Source organism: Pseudopodoces humilis, chromosome 21, assembly GCF_049639895.1.
Source record: "Pseudopodoces humilis isolate 2021_Gansu_Grassland_sample_001 chromosome 21, ASM4963989v1, whole genome shotgun sequence".
NCBI classification, from domain to species: domain Eukaryota; kingdom Metazoa; phylum Chordata; class Aves; order Passeriformes; family Paridae; genus Pseudopodoces; species Pseudopodoces humilis.
The window spans coordinates 3,003,491-3,017,463 of NC_142220.1; the positions used below are offsets into that span (position 1 = coordinate 3,003,491).

The 13,973-nt window shown below is 41.0% G+C and overlaps 1 protein-coding gene across 3 annotated transcripts in view; it reads left to right on the forward strand.

Annotated features, from left to right (window-relative positions):
- Positions 1-13,973, forward strand: part of PRKCA (protein kinase C alpha) — a 137,517-nt gene that overhangs the window by 114,296 nt on the left and 9,248 nt on the right. For 2 of the 3 annotated variants that reach the window (XM_088065350.1, XM_005526660.3), the window contains 5 exons: positions 4,296-4,439; positions 5,195-5,368; positions 6,445-6,536; positions 8,104-8,166; positions 8,786-8,924. In XM_088065350.1, the coding sequence (XP_087921476.1) occupies positions 4,296-4,439; positions 5,195-5,368; positions 6,445-6,536; positions 8,104-8,166; positions 8,786-8,924 (612 nt within the window). Of the gene's footprint in view, positions 1-971; positions 996-4,295; positions 4,440-5,194; positions 5,369-6,444; positions 6,537-8,103; positions 8,167-8,785; positions 8,925-13,973 lie in introns of all 3 variants that reach the window. The other variant, XM_014255763.2, reaches the window with a different exon arrangement.

The window sequence follows — 13,973 nt, forward strand, 5'->3', positions numbered from 1 at the left end:
TGTGGCTCTTCACACAGCACTCTGCTCGTGTGGTGGGGATTCAGAACTGTTGTTAAATATTTTTTCATTTATCGCTTTTTCCTCTTGAAAATGTGGTGCCAGGGATGATCCTGCTGGCATCTGGGAACTCGCTGGGAGTGAGTTTCCCTGGCAACCAAGGAACACATCCTCTAGGGAGCTGCTCATGCAGCTTTGTGTTTGCTTGGATATCTGACCATGGCAGAGGGGATGGGCTTCTCCCTCCTGAAGCTGTGCTTGGGGGTGGGAGGGGGTGGCTGCAAGTTTGGGCAGCTTTGGATCCTGGTGTTGGTTTCCCATGTGGGAACAAAGCCAATCTCACCCAGCTGAGTGCTGCAAACTGCAGCAGAGGAGAGCAATACAAGGTGTTAAAGCACTGGCAGCTTGGAGGAGACTCGTTGAGCTAAAGAGATTGGGAGTAGGAAAGGGAATTTTGGATGTATTTTTTTAAAATCCTCACAACTTTTATTTATTACTGGCTAATGTGTAAAATGACCAATTCAGTCTTTTTGCTCTGTAATTCCTAAGATTCCCTACTACAGGTATACATGGAGGGCAGAAGAACCAACATCCAGATTTATTGCTTTGTCCTATTTGATTTTCTTCACAGGAAAAAATCACAAAGTTTTGAAAAGAATCATCAAGAATTACTGCAATTGCCATAAAAAAATGAAGAATTACTATTCCCTAAATCACTTCTGTTTCTTTTTTGCATCACACTTCTCATTAGATTTTAGATAACTTGTTTCATATTTAATTAAAAGTATAATTGTTACTCCTAGACTAAAAAGAAATCCAAAGCATTTTTACTGTGAAACCTGAGATATCTTTTCCAAGAAGCACCTGCCAAATTCCCAGAATCTCTCCAGTGTAGCACACTGTAATTTCTTAACACTCCATGGAGGAGTGAGTTTGGGCTGTATATATAAGATATGTCTCACCTGTGGTTTCAGGGTAAAAGAACTGGCCGAGATAAGGTGCGTCCAAAGCAGAGGAAGTAAGATGATGTGCATGTCTTGTTTTCTTTTTAGATTAACTTTCCTGCTACCAGTGCAGACTAATTTATCTTTAACATTCTGTTTTCCTGGTTGGTTTGCTGCAAGCTGGCTTTGTTGTAACAATACTGTGGTTTTATCCAAGATAATAAGACAAGGAGTTGGAATGTGGATTGAAAATTAATCCAGGGCCTGGAATGCTGTCTTCAACTTCAGCAAGTTTTAATATCCATGAAAAATAAAAGAGGGTTCAAATAGGATTCTGCGATTTTCAATTTAAGTCATGGTAGGAAAGGCAAAATATCAATCTTTTCCAATAAGCTTTTAGGAATAATTTGAGTTTATGTCCCTTCTGTAGCTGCAAAATTGGTTTTGCTCTGGCAGTCTGGAAGAGGATATTGGCTGCATGGCATTTTCTGTCTGCTACAGCCAAGGTGTTTCAGATATAAAACTCATGATAGAGCTCAGTGAAATGTCTTGAAATTCCCACTCTATTTCCACTAGGACCTTAAGCCAAAAAACAGTAACAGGGATTCACATGCCGAATGTGAAAAAGGGGGTTTTTTTGCATGCTTCTGAAAGAATGGTGGCTGGCCAAGGTGATGGGAAATAAGGACCTTTGATAAGGTGATGATAATTTAATGACTTCCTGCCACTTTGGGGCTGTGTGCTTCCTTTGAGTCAGTCTGGTTGTTCCCCAGCATTCCCTGGCTGCCCTGTCCCTGGATTTTCCAGCTGGTTTGCAGCAGGGCTCTCTCTTCACCCCTCCCATGGCAGCTCAGCCAGGGGATAACCAGGATTGTCACCTTCCCACGGGCACTCAGAGCTCAGCACATCAATGAACTCCTGCCCTGCTCACCTCCTGCCTGCCTCAGACAGCTCAGAGCCCACCTGAGCACACCAGAGGAACCCCGTGTTCTCAAAAATCTGCCATCTGCAAAGAGAGATTCTCAAACTGAGAGTGACATCTAATTTAAAAAAAGCTGAAAGATGGGAGTGAGAGGAGCTTGTCTGCTGCTCATTGAATCTAAGTGCTCAGAGGATGCACAGAGGCCTTGGCTGGCTTCTCAAATATTATTTTAAGATGCTGCCTTCAGATCCTGAGAATTCCAGGCCGTGTTGACTCCGAGTGAAAGCAGTGCCTCCAGCTCTGGAGCCTGCTGGTGAACCTGCCATGCTTTTTTATGGAAAAAGTTCTGGAAACTCCAGATTTCCCAGCTGCTGCTGGGATTGCAGCAGTGCAGAGAGCACTCCCTCCCTGGTTGGCAGGTTTGTACTCAAAAAACAAATGGCCTCGGAACAAAATTTGACTTTTTGTTCTAGTTATGCATTTTTTGGACAAGCTGCCAACGCCTGCCCAGCGGGTTTAAAGTGGAAGAAATAAAGCTGGTGCTTTCCATTCAGGGCCTGATTTGGATCTCCATTACTCAGTGAAAAGAAGGATATTGAAATTGCTTTGTGCATCAGAAAAGCAAGATCTTTATCTGAGATCCCATTTGTGGGAGCATCACAAAGGCAAAGCTGCTCCCTTGAGCCACGTCTTTATCTTGTACCAATAACGGATATTGGGATTTGGGGGTTTTTTCCCTTTTTTTGCTCATGGCTCAATCTTGTGTGGCCTGGAAAGGAGCTTTGTGCTGCCAGAGAGCTCAGATTTGTCCCAGCAGCCAGATCTGCCCTGGGAGCATCCCTTGCAGGCTCAGGGATTTAGGCTGACATCCAGGGCTGGCTCTCCCTAAAAGTTTGCACAGCACCCAATCCTGATCAGCATCTCCAAGTGCTGCTTTCATGCAAACAAGTAATAACATTGCTGTGGAGGAAATTCCCCAGTCTAAGCTGTATTACAAGTTTTTTAATAAAGAGATCTGAACTTGAAAAATTCATATCCCTGTGGCAGGGCATAAGATTTTCTGCACTTATAAAGTTGCAGGAAGAGTCATCCAAGCTGAATATGATTTTGAAGTGACAGGAGGTTATTTTGTCAGATGATTATCTGACATTACTGCAAGAGTAGATGGAGTCTGTGAATCGAGTGCCTCTCAATTTTATGGTTTTAAACTCCTCTGGGGAGGGGAAGGTTTGTAACTCCCAGTTACAAACTCTCAGTTTCAAAGGTGTATGCCAGTCCTGGCTTTTAAAGGGAGGTATTGTGTGACTTTGAATAAACCTCCATTTCTGTCATTTTCTTTATCTGTAAAAAAAGGATAATACACAAATATTGTCCTTTTGTGAAGCAGAGAAAATAGTAGTTATCCTGAATTGTCAAACATACATCACTAGCAAAAAGTAAATTGACCATATTAGAGGTTATTAACCAGACCAACACACCAGACAGATGGGGAAAGCACTTATATCCCAAATTATTAAATCTTATGGCTTTGCTTCTGCTGGTATATGGGATTATTTTGAGGGGAAAAAAAAAAGAAAAAAGGATATTATCTTGTAGCCTGCATTATCTTTTGGTGAGTGTTACTTTTTTCTCTTCTATTAACTCTGGGATTTGAAATGCAGCTTACTTGAGCCATGCTATGGTGTCTCATGTGAAATACTGAGACTTGCAGCCTCCTGTAAACCAAAGTTTCTAGACAAGGCAGAGCCCTTGTCTGTAATATTTCCTTTCCCCCCTTTTCCAGATCAACCCTTGATTGAAAATCAAAGTTGATTGTACTGCTGGTGTGAAAGTGGCCGTGTGCATCTGCATTAATTCTCATGTCTTGTGGGATTTTTTAATGCAGGTTCTTTTTCTTGGTGCATGTCAAAATTCTCTTAACTCTTGCTATGCAGTGACTGGAAAAATTCCATTCTAAAAGAGAATGTTTTGAGGAGGTTGTTTATATCCCAAAATACCCAGTGTACATTACAGCGTGGTATTTTTGGATAGCCTCTTTTTATTTTTTTAATTTTTAATTTTTTTTTTTGTATTTCAGAACAAAAGCACCATTTAAGCTGCTTTTGGCATGAAAGCAAATGATCATTTTTAATTTTGTTTCTGGGCTTTGCTTTGGTTTTGCTCTTTTAACCAGATAAGCATATCTGCTTTATCTGGTTCTAAATGAACACAGTTTTCCACTTTAATTCCTTCAATTATGTCAAAATTATTGCTGGAATGAGTCTTTGAAGGTGTGTCTGTGCATATTTTATTATGCAACCTTTCACCTGGGAATGCCACCTCAGACCTGGCCATTTCCAATTCCAACTTCCACCCAGAGATCCTTTCTGCCAGGAAATGGGGAGTTCTCACTTTGCTGTTTTTGTGTGTGTATGTGTGTGTGTGTTCTTCAGAAAGCCAAACTTGGGCCAGCTGGTAACAAAGTCATTACTTCAACAGAAGACAAGAACTCAAGTGTGCCATCCAACAATCTGGACAGGGTGAAGCTGACAGATTTCAACTTTCTCATGGTTCTTGGAAAGGGGAGCTTTGGGAAGGTAGGAATTCTTCAGAATAATCCATTCACATTCCTTTACTTTTTTTTCTTCTTCTTTTTTTTTTTTTTTTTCTTTTCCTTGAGGAAAAATGAACAAACAGCTTTCAGAAGCAAAATCCAGAGTCAAAGGATGTGTATATTTGAGGAAGGATTTCTTAACAGGGAGTAGGGTCATTTCCCCTAAGGCCTAGCAGATTTAAGTCCAGATGGGAAGTTTTCTTGAAAAAATAAAAACAAATTTATAACCTCAGACTGTTGGGCAATTTGAGAACTCGTTGCTCATGTTCAAATCCTCACTTCTTGGCAGTTTCAAGGAAATTAAGTCTTACTTTTCTGGCTTTAATACCTAGGTCACTCTGCCAGTTCTGGAAGTCACCAACATTAGTAAGGGTGAATATTGGACAAAAAACCAGGAACAGTGTATATATATATCAGAAATCCAATAGCTGAGAGAACAGATTGCTATTTTTCTGCCTGTTTGAACAAAACTCAGGTGATAAAGTGCCCTTTACTGAAGAAGTCTCCTGGGACTTAACATTTTATCAGCCCTGCTGCAACGAGCCCGCAATCAGCCAGCGGGTTTGGGCACAGGCTGTCTGAAATGTACAGTGATCATGATTTTGGAGTTTTGATCAAATTTCTCTCTACAAATTAAGGGAAAAGCTGGCTTGCCATCTCTCTGAATCTTGAGGCATCTGAGTGACCTTCCCTCCCTGGCCCGGGGGATTTTCACGCCGCTATTTCCCTTTCCTGCAGGTGATGCTGGCGGACAGGAAGGGCACAGAGGAGCTGTATGCAATCAAAATCCTGAAAAAGGACGTGGTGATCCAGGATGATGATGTGGAGTGCACCATGGTTGAAAAACGAGTCCTGGCACTGCAAGATAAGCCCCCGTTCCTGACACAGCTCCACTCCTGTTTCCAGACAGTTGTACGTGAGCTCTGTCTTTCTCCGCACCCCGATGTTTCCCAGGCTGCGTGGTCGTGGATTTTATCACTCCAGTAACATTTATTATCATCCAACCCATGTATGGTAGCCTCTGCACGTAGAAAATGGTGAAGAAATCCCACATGTAATTACCCCTTGGATCTTAGATGTAAAAAATAATTTTAAAGGTTTTCCTTCATGCAGTCGTTTGAGCAGGGCAGCATGGCAATTCCTAAATGTAATTATATCTGCTTTGCTAAGTCAGAGCCTCAAGCCCAGGTTCCCAAAGGTTCCCAAATACTTTTAAAGCTCTGAGGATAGTATTTGAAAAGTCTTAATGGCTGTTATTATATCGTGGGGTTATTAGTCATGAATCAGTGTTGGTGGATTTAATTTAGTTTTTTGTCACTTCTGGATGACACCGAGGGGCTTTTTCTTCTTCTTTCCTTATAAATATGTGAAGTGGGCATTTGCCCATCACATTGCAGAACATCTCCCAGTGACACATTTGAGGATGGATCTGATGGCCCAGTGTCACTGTGCCAGCCTCTTGGATGACGTGGAATTATGGAACTAGTGAGGCTGGGAAAATCCTCTAAGATCACCAAGTCCAACCCACGATCAGCCCACGTTCCCCATGAAACCATGTCCTCAAGTGCCACATCCACACATCTTCCAAAGGAAAACTTACTAGGAACTATCAGAAATGGCCTCAAAGCAATTTGGAATTTTTGACCATCTTTGATTTATTTTTATTTTCATTGTTTTTCATTTATTTTTAGAGACATTTTTCAGACTGAGCTATATTTGTATAATTCTTGAAACTGTTGGAGACAATCTGTAAGAGCATGGCACTAAAATTGGCAAAGGCAGACAGATCTCATCAATCATTGACTCTTAAAGGTTGTACAAAACATTCCGCTTCCATTTCCTGATCTATAATTTTTTCCCAGTCCTAATAATCCTAAAAGCTTTTTAATAACGTGCTAGTGACTTTTTTTTCCCCCTTTTTGGCTGATCAATGAATATCTAATATTGTCTCTAATGTATTTATGTGCCCCTTTACTACTTTGTCCTAGGACCGGCTGTATTTTGTGATGGAGTATGTGAACGGTGGGGATCTCATGTATCACATCCAGCAAGTAGGAAAATTTAAGGAGCCACAAGCAGTGTGAGTGTTCATGTATTTAAATCACATCATTTGATTTTACAGTGTAGGAGGATTTGGTTTCTTCCTCTTCCCAGGCTCAGGATGAAGTCTGGGCTGGTCTTTGTTTGTTTTTAAGGTTCCAAATCTGAACTTTGTGTTAAAAATGTTGTTTGAACACATAGACCGAAGGTAGTTGTGCCTTTATTCAAAAATACAGCACAAACAAAAGCAGGAGAGGCTTACTTGAAAAGTGACAAGAATTTAAGCAGGGCAGCAGGAAATTAAAGATGTTACTTCATATTCTGATGTTGTTTTTAAAAGCAAATATTAAACAGTGAGGAGAATGCTTCAGTCTGAATTAGTGCTACAGAGAAAGGCAGAACAAATAGACTTAGCACTGAGATATAAATTACACTTTATACAAGACAAATTCAATGTATAACTTGTAAGAAATTGTGTGATATATTTGTGAGGAGTTAATAAGGAATTAGGAGTTGTTTATCTACATGATTCTTTTCAGGTGATTGTACATCTGGCACATCAGTGAGCAACTGAAAATGATCTGTTGCATATTTAAGAGTGAATAGATCCATCAGTATCGTTTTAGCCATCCTTATAATAAGTCATAACCACTTTGTTAGTGTTTCATAAATCATTTACTAATGACACTTTAAAATCAAGGGTGACCAACTGCTTTAAGCACTCAGTTAAAATAATTTCTCATTTTGGTATAAGCAGGGTTGAAATGGGGCTTGTTTAAACGAGAGGCCTTCTGAATAGAAATATTTCAGATGCAGACAAACATTTTAACAACTCGCTGAATCAAACCGAGGTGGTGTCAGATCATCCTTGACTCCCAGCTAATGCAACTTGCCAGCACTTGGCACAATCTGTGGTGCTTCATGACAGCTTTTGCCTGTGCTGCATCTTCACACATGTTCACAAACACCTCTGATCGAGTGTTGCAGAGCTCGGTTGCTTCCTCTCCCTTGCGCTGAGCCTAAAAATTAATCTCATCTTTAAATAATCCTCTCGCACGTAATTTGCACAGTTCCACAGCAACCAGCTTCAAACAGCCACCACTATTCTATACCTCTTAACTGCATTCAGCAATTATATCTTATATGGTAATTATTTTAATTAGCTTCATGTAATTAATCCATTAACAGGCTGTATAAAGGAACGCTATTTCTGCAAATTATTTCATGCCGTATGAATTGCAATGTACATCGAGCTGCATCCTGAATTCATCAGTCTGTGATTAGAGATAAGAACCTTTGCAGCAGAGTTAGTGCAAAAAAAAAAAAGCTGTGCTCCAGCTGCACCATTTTTTGTGGTCCAGGGAGCCATTTTCCAAATTTTTTTTTTAGATTCTGCATTATTTCATCATCAAATCCTCAAAATGTATCTATTAAGGTCCAGCTGAAGTGATAGGTCTTTTATGTCACCTGTATATATACACTATCAATTCCATATTTCATATGCTACTACATTATCATGCTTTACTGTGATTCATTTCCAATTTATTTTGCCAGAAGAAACTCATGAGGCAATAAGAAATGTGTTGATTTTTTTTCCCCCCACACAGGTTCTATGCAGCTGAGATCTCAATTGGGTTATTCTTTCTCCATAACAGAGGGATTATTTATAGGTGAGTATGATCTGACATAAGTAACTTCTGAACTATTTTTAAAATCCCAAAATGATCAGTTTCTTTAACTTTTCAGTGTATTTTTAAAACAGAAAGCCATCAGTGTAGAGCTCTTTTAGTTGTGTTACTGCTGGTAAGGTGGAAACCCTGTTGAACCTGAGCTTTCTGACACTTGTGCTCTGCCCCGCTGAAATAAAACCTCTAGAAAATGGAAAACTTTATGTTTTGTATTTCTGTGTGTTGTTTAATAATATTACACATCCAAAATTGTGAGGTGAGGGGTCAGACACAGCCACCTCTTCATTCACTGTCCAGCCCAGAGCAGCTGTGGCTGCCCCTGGATCCCTGTCCAGGTCCCAGGCCAGGCTGGACAAGGGGGCTGGACGGTGGGAGATGTCCCTGCCATGGCAGGGGTGGCTCTGGATGAGCTTTAAGGTCCCTTGCAACCCATTCCAGGATTTTAAGGTCATTCTCAAATGTCTCCCAGCTCCCTCCAAGCTGAGCCAGCCCCACATGTGCACCCTCAACCTCCCAAAGAGCTGCAAATATTCCTTATTCAGAATAGGCTCACCCTAGCTGACCCCAAACATTAACCTTAAATTACTGTGATTCTTCTCAGAGATCTGAAATTAGATAATGTGATGTTGGATTCAGAAGGACACATTAAAATTGCTGATTTTGGAATGTGCAAGGAACACATGTTGGATGGAGTAACAACCAGGACCTTCTGTGGCACTCCAGACTACATTGCACCTGAGGTAAATCTTTAAAGAACATTTTAGTGTCTTAAAGGAAATTGTCCCTCCACATTTTATACCACTGGGTTTGGATGGCTCTAATTCCAGATTCTCTCTGGATGGCACCATTTAACCTCTGCAGGTGTATTGGATATATTTGTGAATTAAAGCAATGTAATCAGTAAGACCTCACAATTTTAGGGAATACCTACTTGATTGAACAACTAACTTTTTATGAGGTAACATTTTGTTCATTCTAGCAAAAAAAACTTTAAAAAACAGGCTCACCAACTTCTGATCTTAAATTTCTAGCCTGGAAATATTATTATACTAAACTTTGCAATTTGTGAAGTTACACAAACATCGTGGGTGTTGCTGAGCTTTTTGCTGAGATCAGTAAATATTTCACTGGGAGCAAACAACTCTGCTTTAATCTATGCCCTCATAGGTTCACACAGCTGCCAGCACACATTCATTTAAAAGATTATCTGGCATTTTCAGGAAATCACAAACCACCCTCTGGTTTTTGGGAGGGGACTCGTGAGCTCTTGAAGCTTTTTGTTGACCTCTTTGTGAAACCACTGTGGCTTTCTCCAGGCCATGTCCTGCCAGTGCTGCACAGGTGCCAAGAGTTGCTGCTCCTCACCTCAGGAAAGCTCCTGCCACTGAAAGCCTCTTCCAAAAGCTGAGAGATCGGGCCTTGAGTGGAATTTTGTAATAAATCTATAATTTGCCTTGAGTTTTCTGTGACTTGGCCATACCTGTGCAGCTTTCAAGCCACTGAAAATGACATTGAAGCCTGAACCAACTGCAGTGGGTCTCAAATGAAAATATGATCATGAAAAGCCCGGTTGTGCTTTAAAGCACTGAGATAAATACAAGCTCAGAGTTAAGATTTTGAGTCTAGATATGATCTGTATTTCAATAGCTGAGTTCTAAAAAATTGAAAACAAGCACATGTGGTGATTTGGCTATAATTCAAATATATGAATATTAAAATCTGGTCTTTGTGCATACTGAGCTTTCAAGAGTCTTGATTTGTTTGGCAGAAAATTTGATGCAAGGGGCTGGATCCTGATCCAAGAGTTGTTCACTGGGTGCTGAGCAAGAGGCAGCTCTGGTTGAAGCATTTCTGGCTGTAATTGAATGTTGGAATAGGAGAGATTTATACATGGACAAGTAAATTAGTGTCTAAGGTGAATTTTGTCATCTCTGGGAAATTGGAATGAAAAATAGTTTGTTTTTTTCCTGGTTGCTAATTCATGCTTTTCAGAGTGAAATATTGTGTATTATACATCCTTGTTTTTTCACCATTTGCTGTTGCTTGCAGCAGGATATCAGAACAACCAGAGTAGTATTTCATTTTCTTCTGTCAAAACATAAATTAAGCCAGTATTACAAATTTAAGTGTCCTTTCTGTGGTAATTGTCTTGTGCCAGTTAATGCCAAAGAACATTTTGTCAGTACCAGAATGCTCAGTGTGGGTCAATGCTGGAGCGAATTATTTTACTTTATTTGGAAATTTCATATAAAGAAATAAACCTTTTACCAAAAACATCCAGTAAGTGAGAGAAAGTTAGCCTGTTATCTTATAAACAGATTTGATTTGATTTTGTTTTAATTGGCTGATTTTCTTTTGTCTCTGAAGACATTATTATGACTGACAGTTTGCTAACTAGTTCTGTGGTAAACTTCAAAGGAAGGTTCCTGTTTTGCTTGCAGGGGTGTTTCAGCTCACATTTCCATGGGCTAAAATTTATAAATTTCTAATAGATTTTAATGAGAATTCATTTGCACGGTCACATTCCCTGCTGGGTGGAGATAAAGGAGCTAAATCTAAATAAACTCTTGTAGGTATCTGGAGTAGAATCCTGTGAGTGGGCTGCACTCAAACATGGAGAGTGAGCTCTTTGCAGCAGCGTTTGGGGAAGAATGTGGTGACTCTCCTGGGGCCTGGAGGTGCAGGACCTGCCCACAGATGGATCAGAGAACACTCAGCTGCAAGGACCCTGCAGGGACAGCCCAGCTGGTGTCCCCTGCCCCAGCTCTGCCTGGAAAAGCAGGGGAGTGCAGTGCTGCCTTCAGCAAACTGAACCCCCCAATTTGGTGTGCTGAAAAATAATGTTTTCCCTTTTTTTTCTGAGTGGGAAAGTTGCCATTTGCTATTACCTAGGTGTATAATGGGCTGGAATTAGTGTTAATTTTCTGACACTGTGCAATTTGAGGAATGTGCAGAGGTTAAACTGGTGGGATCCCACGTCTGCTTCTCTCAGGCAGAAAGTGGTTATCTTGTACAGAGTGTTTCCTGATGTGCTGAACTTAAATATTTATGGTCAGAGTGGTAAAATAGCTGTGAAATCAATTAGTACTTTGTGTTTCCTTGACCAGTCAAGAGAGACAGGAGGAGATGGATGTCAAGAGGATTAGGGGGAAGGGATTCTGCCGGCACAGAACCCCACCATCAGCATCCCTGCAGCAGGGATTTTTATAATTTAAATTAGAAATTCCATTTTCCCTCTCTTCCCTCTCACAGCCTCAAAACCTTCAGTTCCAACCTTGAATTTGCCAGGATTGTGGGAGGGAAATAGGTACTACAAAGGTTTGAAAAGTGCATTTGACTGTTTCTTGTACTGGTAATATTTATTTCTTTTAATAACTGAGTTTTAACTTTTCCAGCAGACATCATATATGCTCACAAAAGATTTCCTCTTGCCTCTGGGATATAATCTTTTCATCCCAACTGCCTACTAGCTGCAATGATCTAAACATTCCTACAAATTGCTGATATTAATCTCTGTGTCCTGCTCTTAACTGTGCCTTCCTTGGAGGCAAAATAGAGAAAAAAAGAAAAAAAAGCAATTCCTTCTGCCAATTTTGCTTGATGAGAGAAATTCCTGAGCTCTTTCTGAGTGCTCAAATCCACAGAACCTGGAAAGGCAGAGCTCTTAATGCATGGCAATAGATGGGTAAAATGGGACATCTGAAATGCAAAAGGACATGAAAAAGGCAATAATTTAAATTAATGATGAAGAAGGAGGGGAAGAGAAGGATCCCATCAGTTTTCCATTGCTGCCTGGCCAGTGAAAATCAGGAATCATAGGTGGAGGAGGGTACAGCTCTTTATTTCTAGGGACAGGAACTCCCACACTGCTCTGGGTCTGCTCTGCACATTGTGGTGAGCCAGGAGGAGATGTTCACATACCCCCATTTACTCTAAAAGATACCAGAATTTGTACATGCAGATAGAATGACTTTGGCAGCTGCTGCATGGCAGGCAGGGATGGCTTTGAGTGCAGCAGCACTCAAGGGGGCACACGATGAATTCTGGGTGATGAGGAGGGAAACACTGAAAATACAACGTTTACAACTGGCTGACTTTGTACCAGTGCATGTTTGACTGTACACTGAAGGCTGATCTGCTTCCTCCCACATGTAATTCCTCCCTTGAAGTGAGCATTCTCCCCTCTGGTTTGCACTGCCCAGTTAGTGCTGGGAGCAGCTCCCAGTATGAGGAGTTTTGTCACAGGTTGCACACAGGACGTGGCAAACAGCTGGTCTGGGTTTCCCTGGTGCCACAGCCTCACCAGGATCAAACTGGTGACTCAAACTGGGTGTGTTTAGATGGGATTAAAGGGAAGGAGGAAGAAAATTCCCTGTGTGCAGCAGCACCACTTCTGCATGGAGATAATTCAATGAAAAAGGTGTTGTCATTGCATTTGCAGTGGGACTTTTCTAGCCTTGCTGGCTGTACTCATGTCTCAATTCCCACTCTGCCATCACAGACTGGCTCAGGTGAGGGAGGTGTGTGCCAGCTCAGAGGGGCACTGCTCTGTTCATCAGATGTGGCATCAAGCAGCAGAAAAATTGTAGTGATTCTGACCATCCATTGGAGCTTTTTCCATGTTAATTCTGCCTCTCCTGATGATTCTGTTTGATATTCTCTCCCAAAGGCAGATTTCATAGGGGAGATTGCATTTCCTGATGGGAATGCTGTTCAGAGAGGAGCCCAGCCTTGACTCAGCCCTTGCTGGATAAAAGTCAGCGTCATTGAGTCTGTGCTTTGGTACAATTTCACTGTAGGACATTGCATTGCAGCATTTATGTGATTTCCTCCTCTCAATAATCCCATCAAGCTCCTTCACAACAGGGACAGAAGTGGACTGTGGGCTCCTGCACAGACCTGGCTGCCAGGTACAGAACTTTGGCAGTGTAGCAGCATTTTCTTTCTCACTGCTATGGATCCATCTCCTCCTCATTTGCTAATTGAAATAAACTGTTCCTCCCAAAACCACATACCATGTACTTGTTGTACAAAATGTTCTGCCCTTACAAATCAATGACCTGAAAAAATCCCTTTTTTATATAAAATATTCTTTTCCATAAGGCAGGGAGACATTTTCAGAGGAGGACTGAGGATGCAATGTTTTGTCATTTTGTGGGTAAAGGCCAGTATTTTTCCTGGATGAAAGTTTGAAAGTGTTTGGTGTTTCAAAAGGAAATATTGATCCCAGCAGGAACTTACTGGTGATGGAAATGGAAGGGAGAGTAACCAAGTATGTCAACTGCTATAAGATGAAATGAATGTCCCAAATATATATTTTTAAGCCCATGTTACTGCTAAGAGATAACTAACACAGACTGCCTTTATGTAGGGCCTTCCAGATGAGAATCTTGTTACTATCTCTGGTTGTCTAATATATTCCAAAGCACAATTGATTTTAAAATCCTTTGGTTAGAAACATTGCAGTAATTTTTAAGTCATGTGCTGCTGTATCTCAGGCAAGGACATATATCCACACAGAGACCATAATTTTATTTAGTAGCCAGGCAGCCCTGCTTTATTGCACTGGTGACTCACTATTTTCCTGAGCAACTATGGAACTTGGCAGTTCAACTCCTCTTTCAGACTGCTAAAAAATTTAGGATGTGTGATGTGTATTTGACTGGGCAATTTATTTCACAAAGAGTGAAAACACAAGCAAGCAGGAAAATGAATGCAAGCCCCTCTGGAGTTCTGACTGCCTCAGTTCCCTGCGCATTCCAGTGGAGACGATGGAGTCGAAGGCTCTG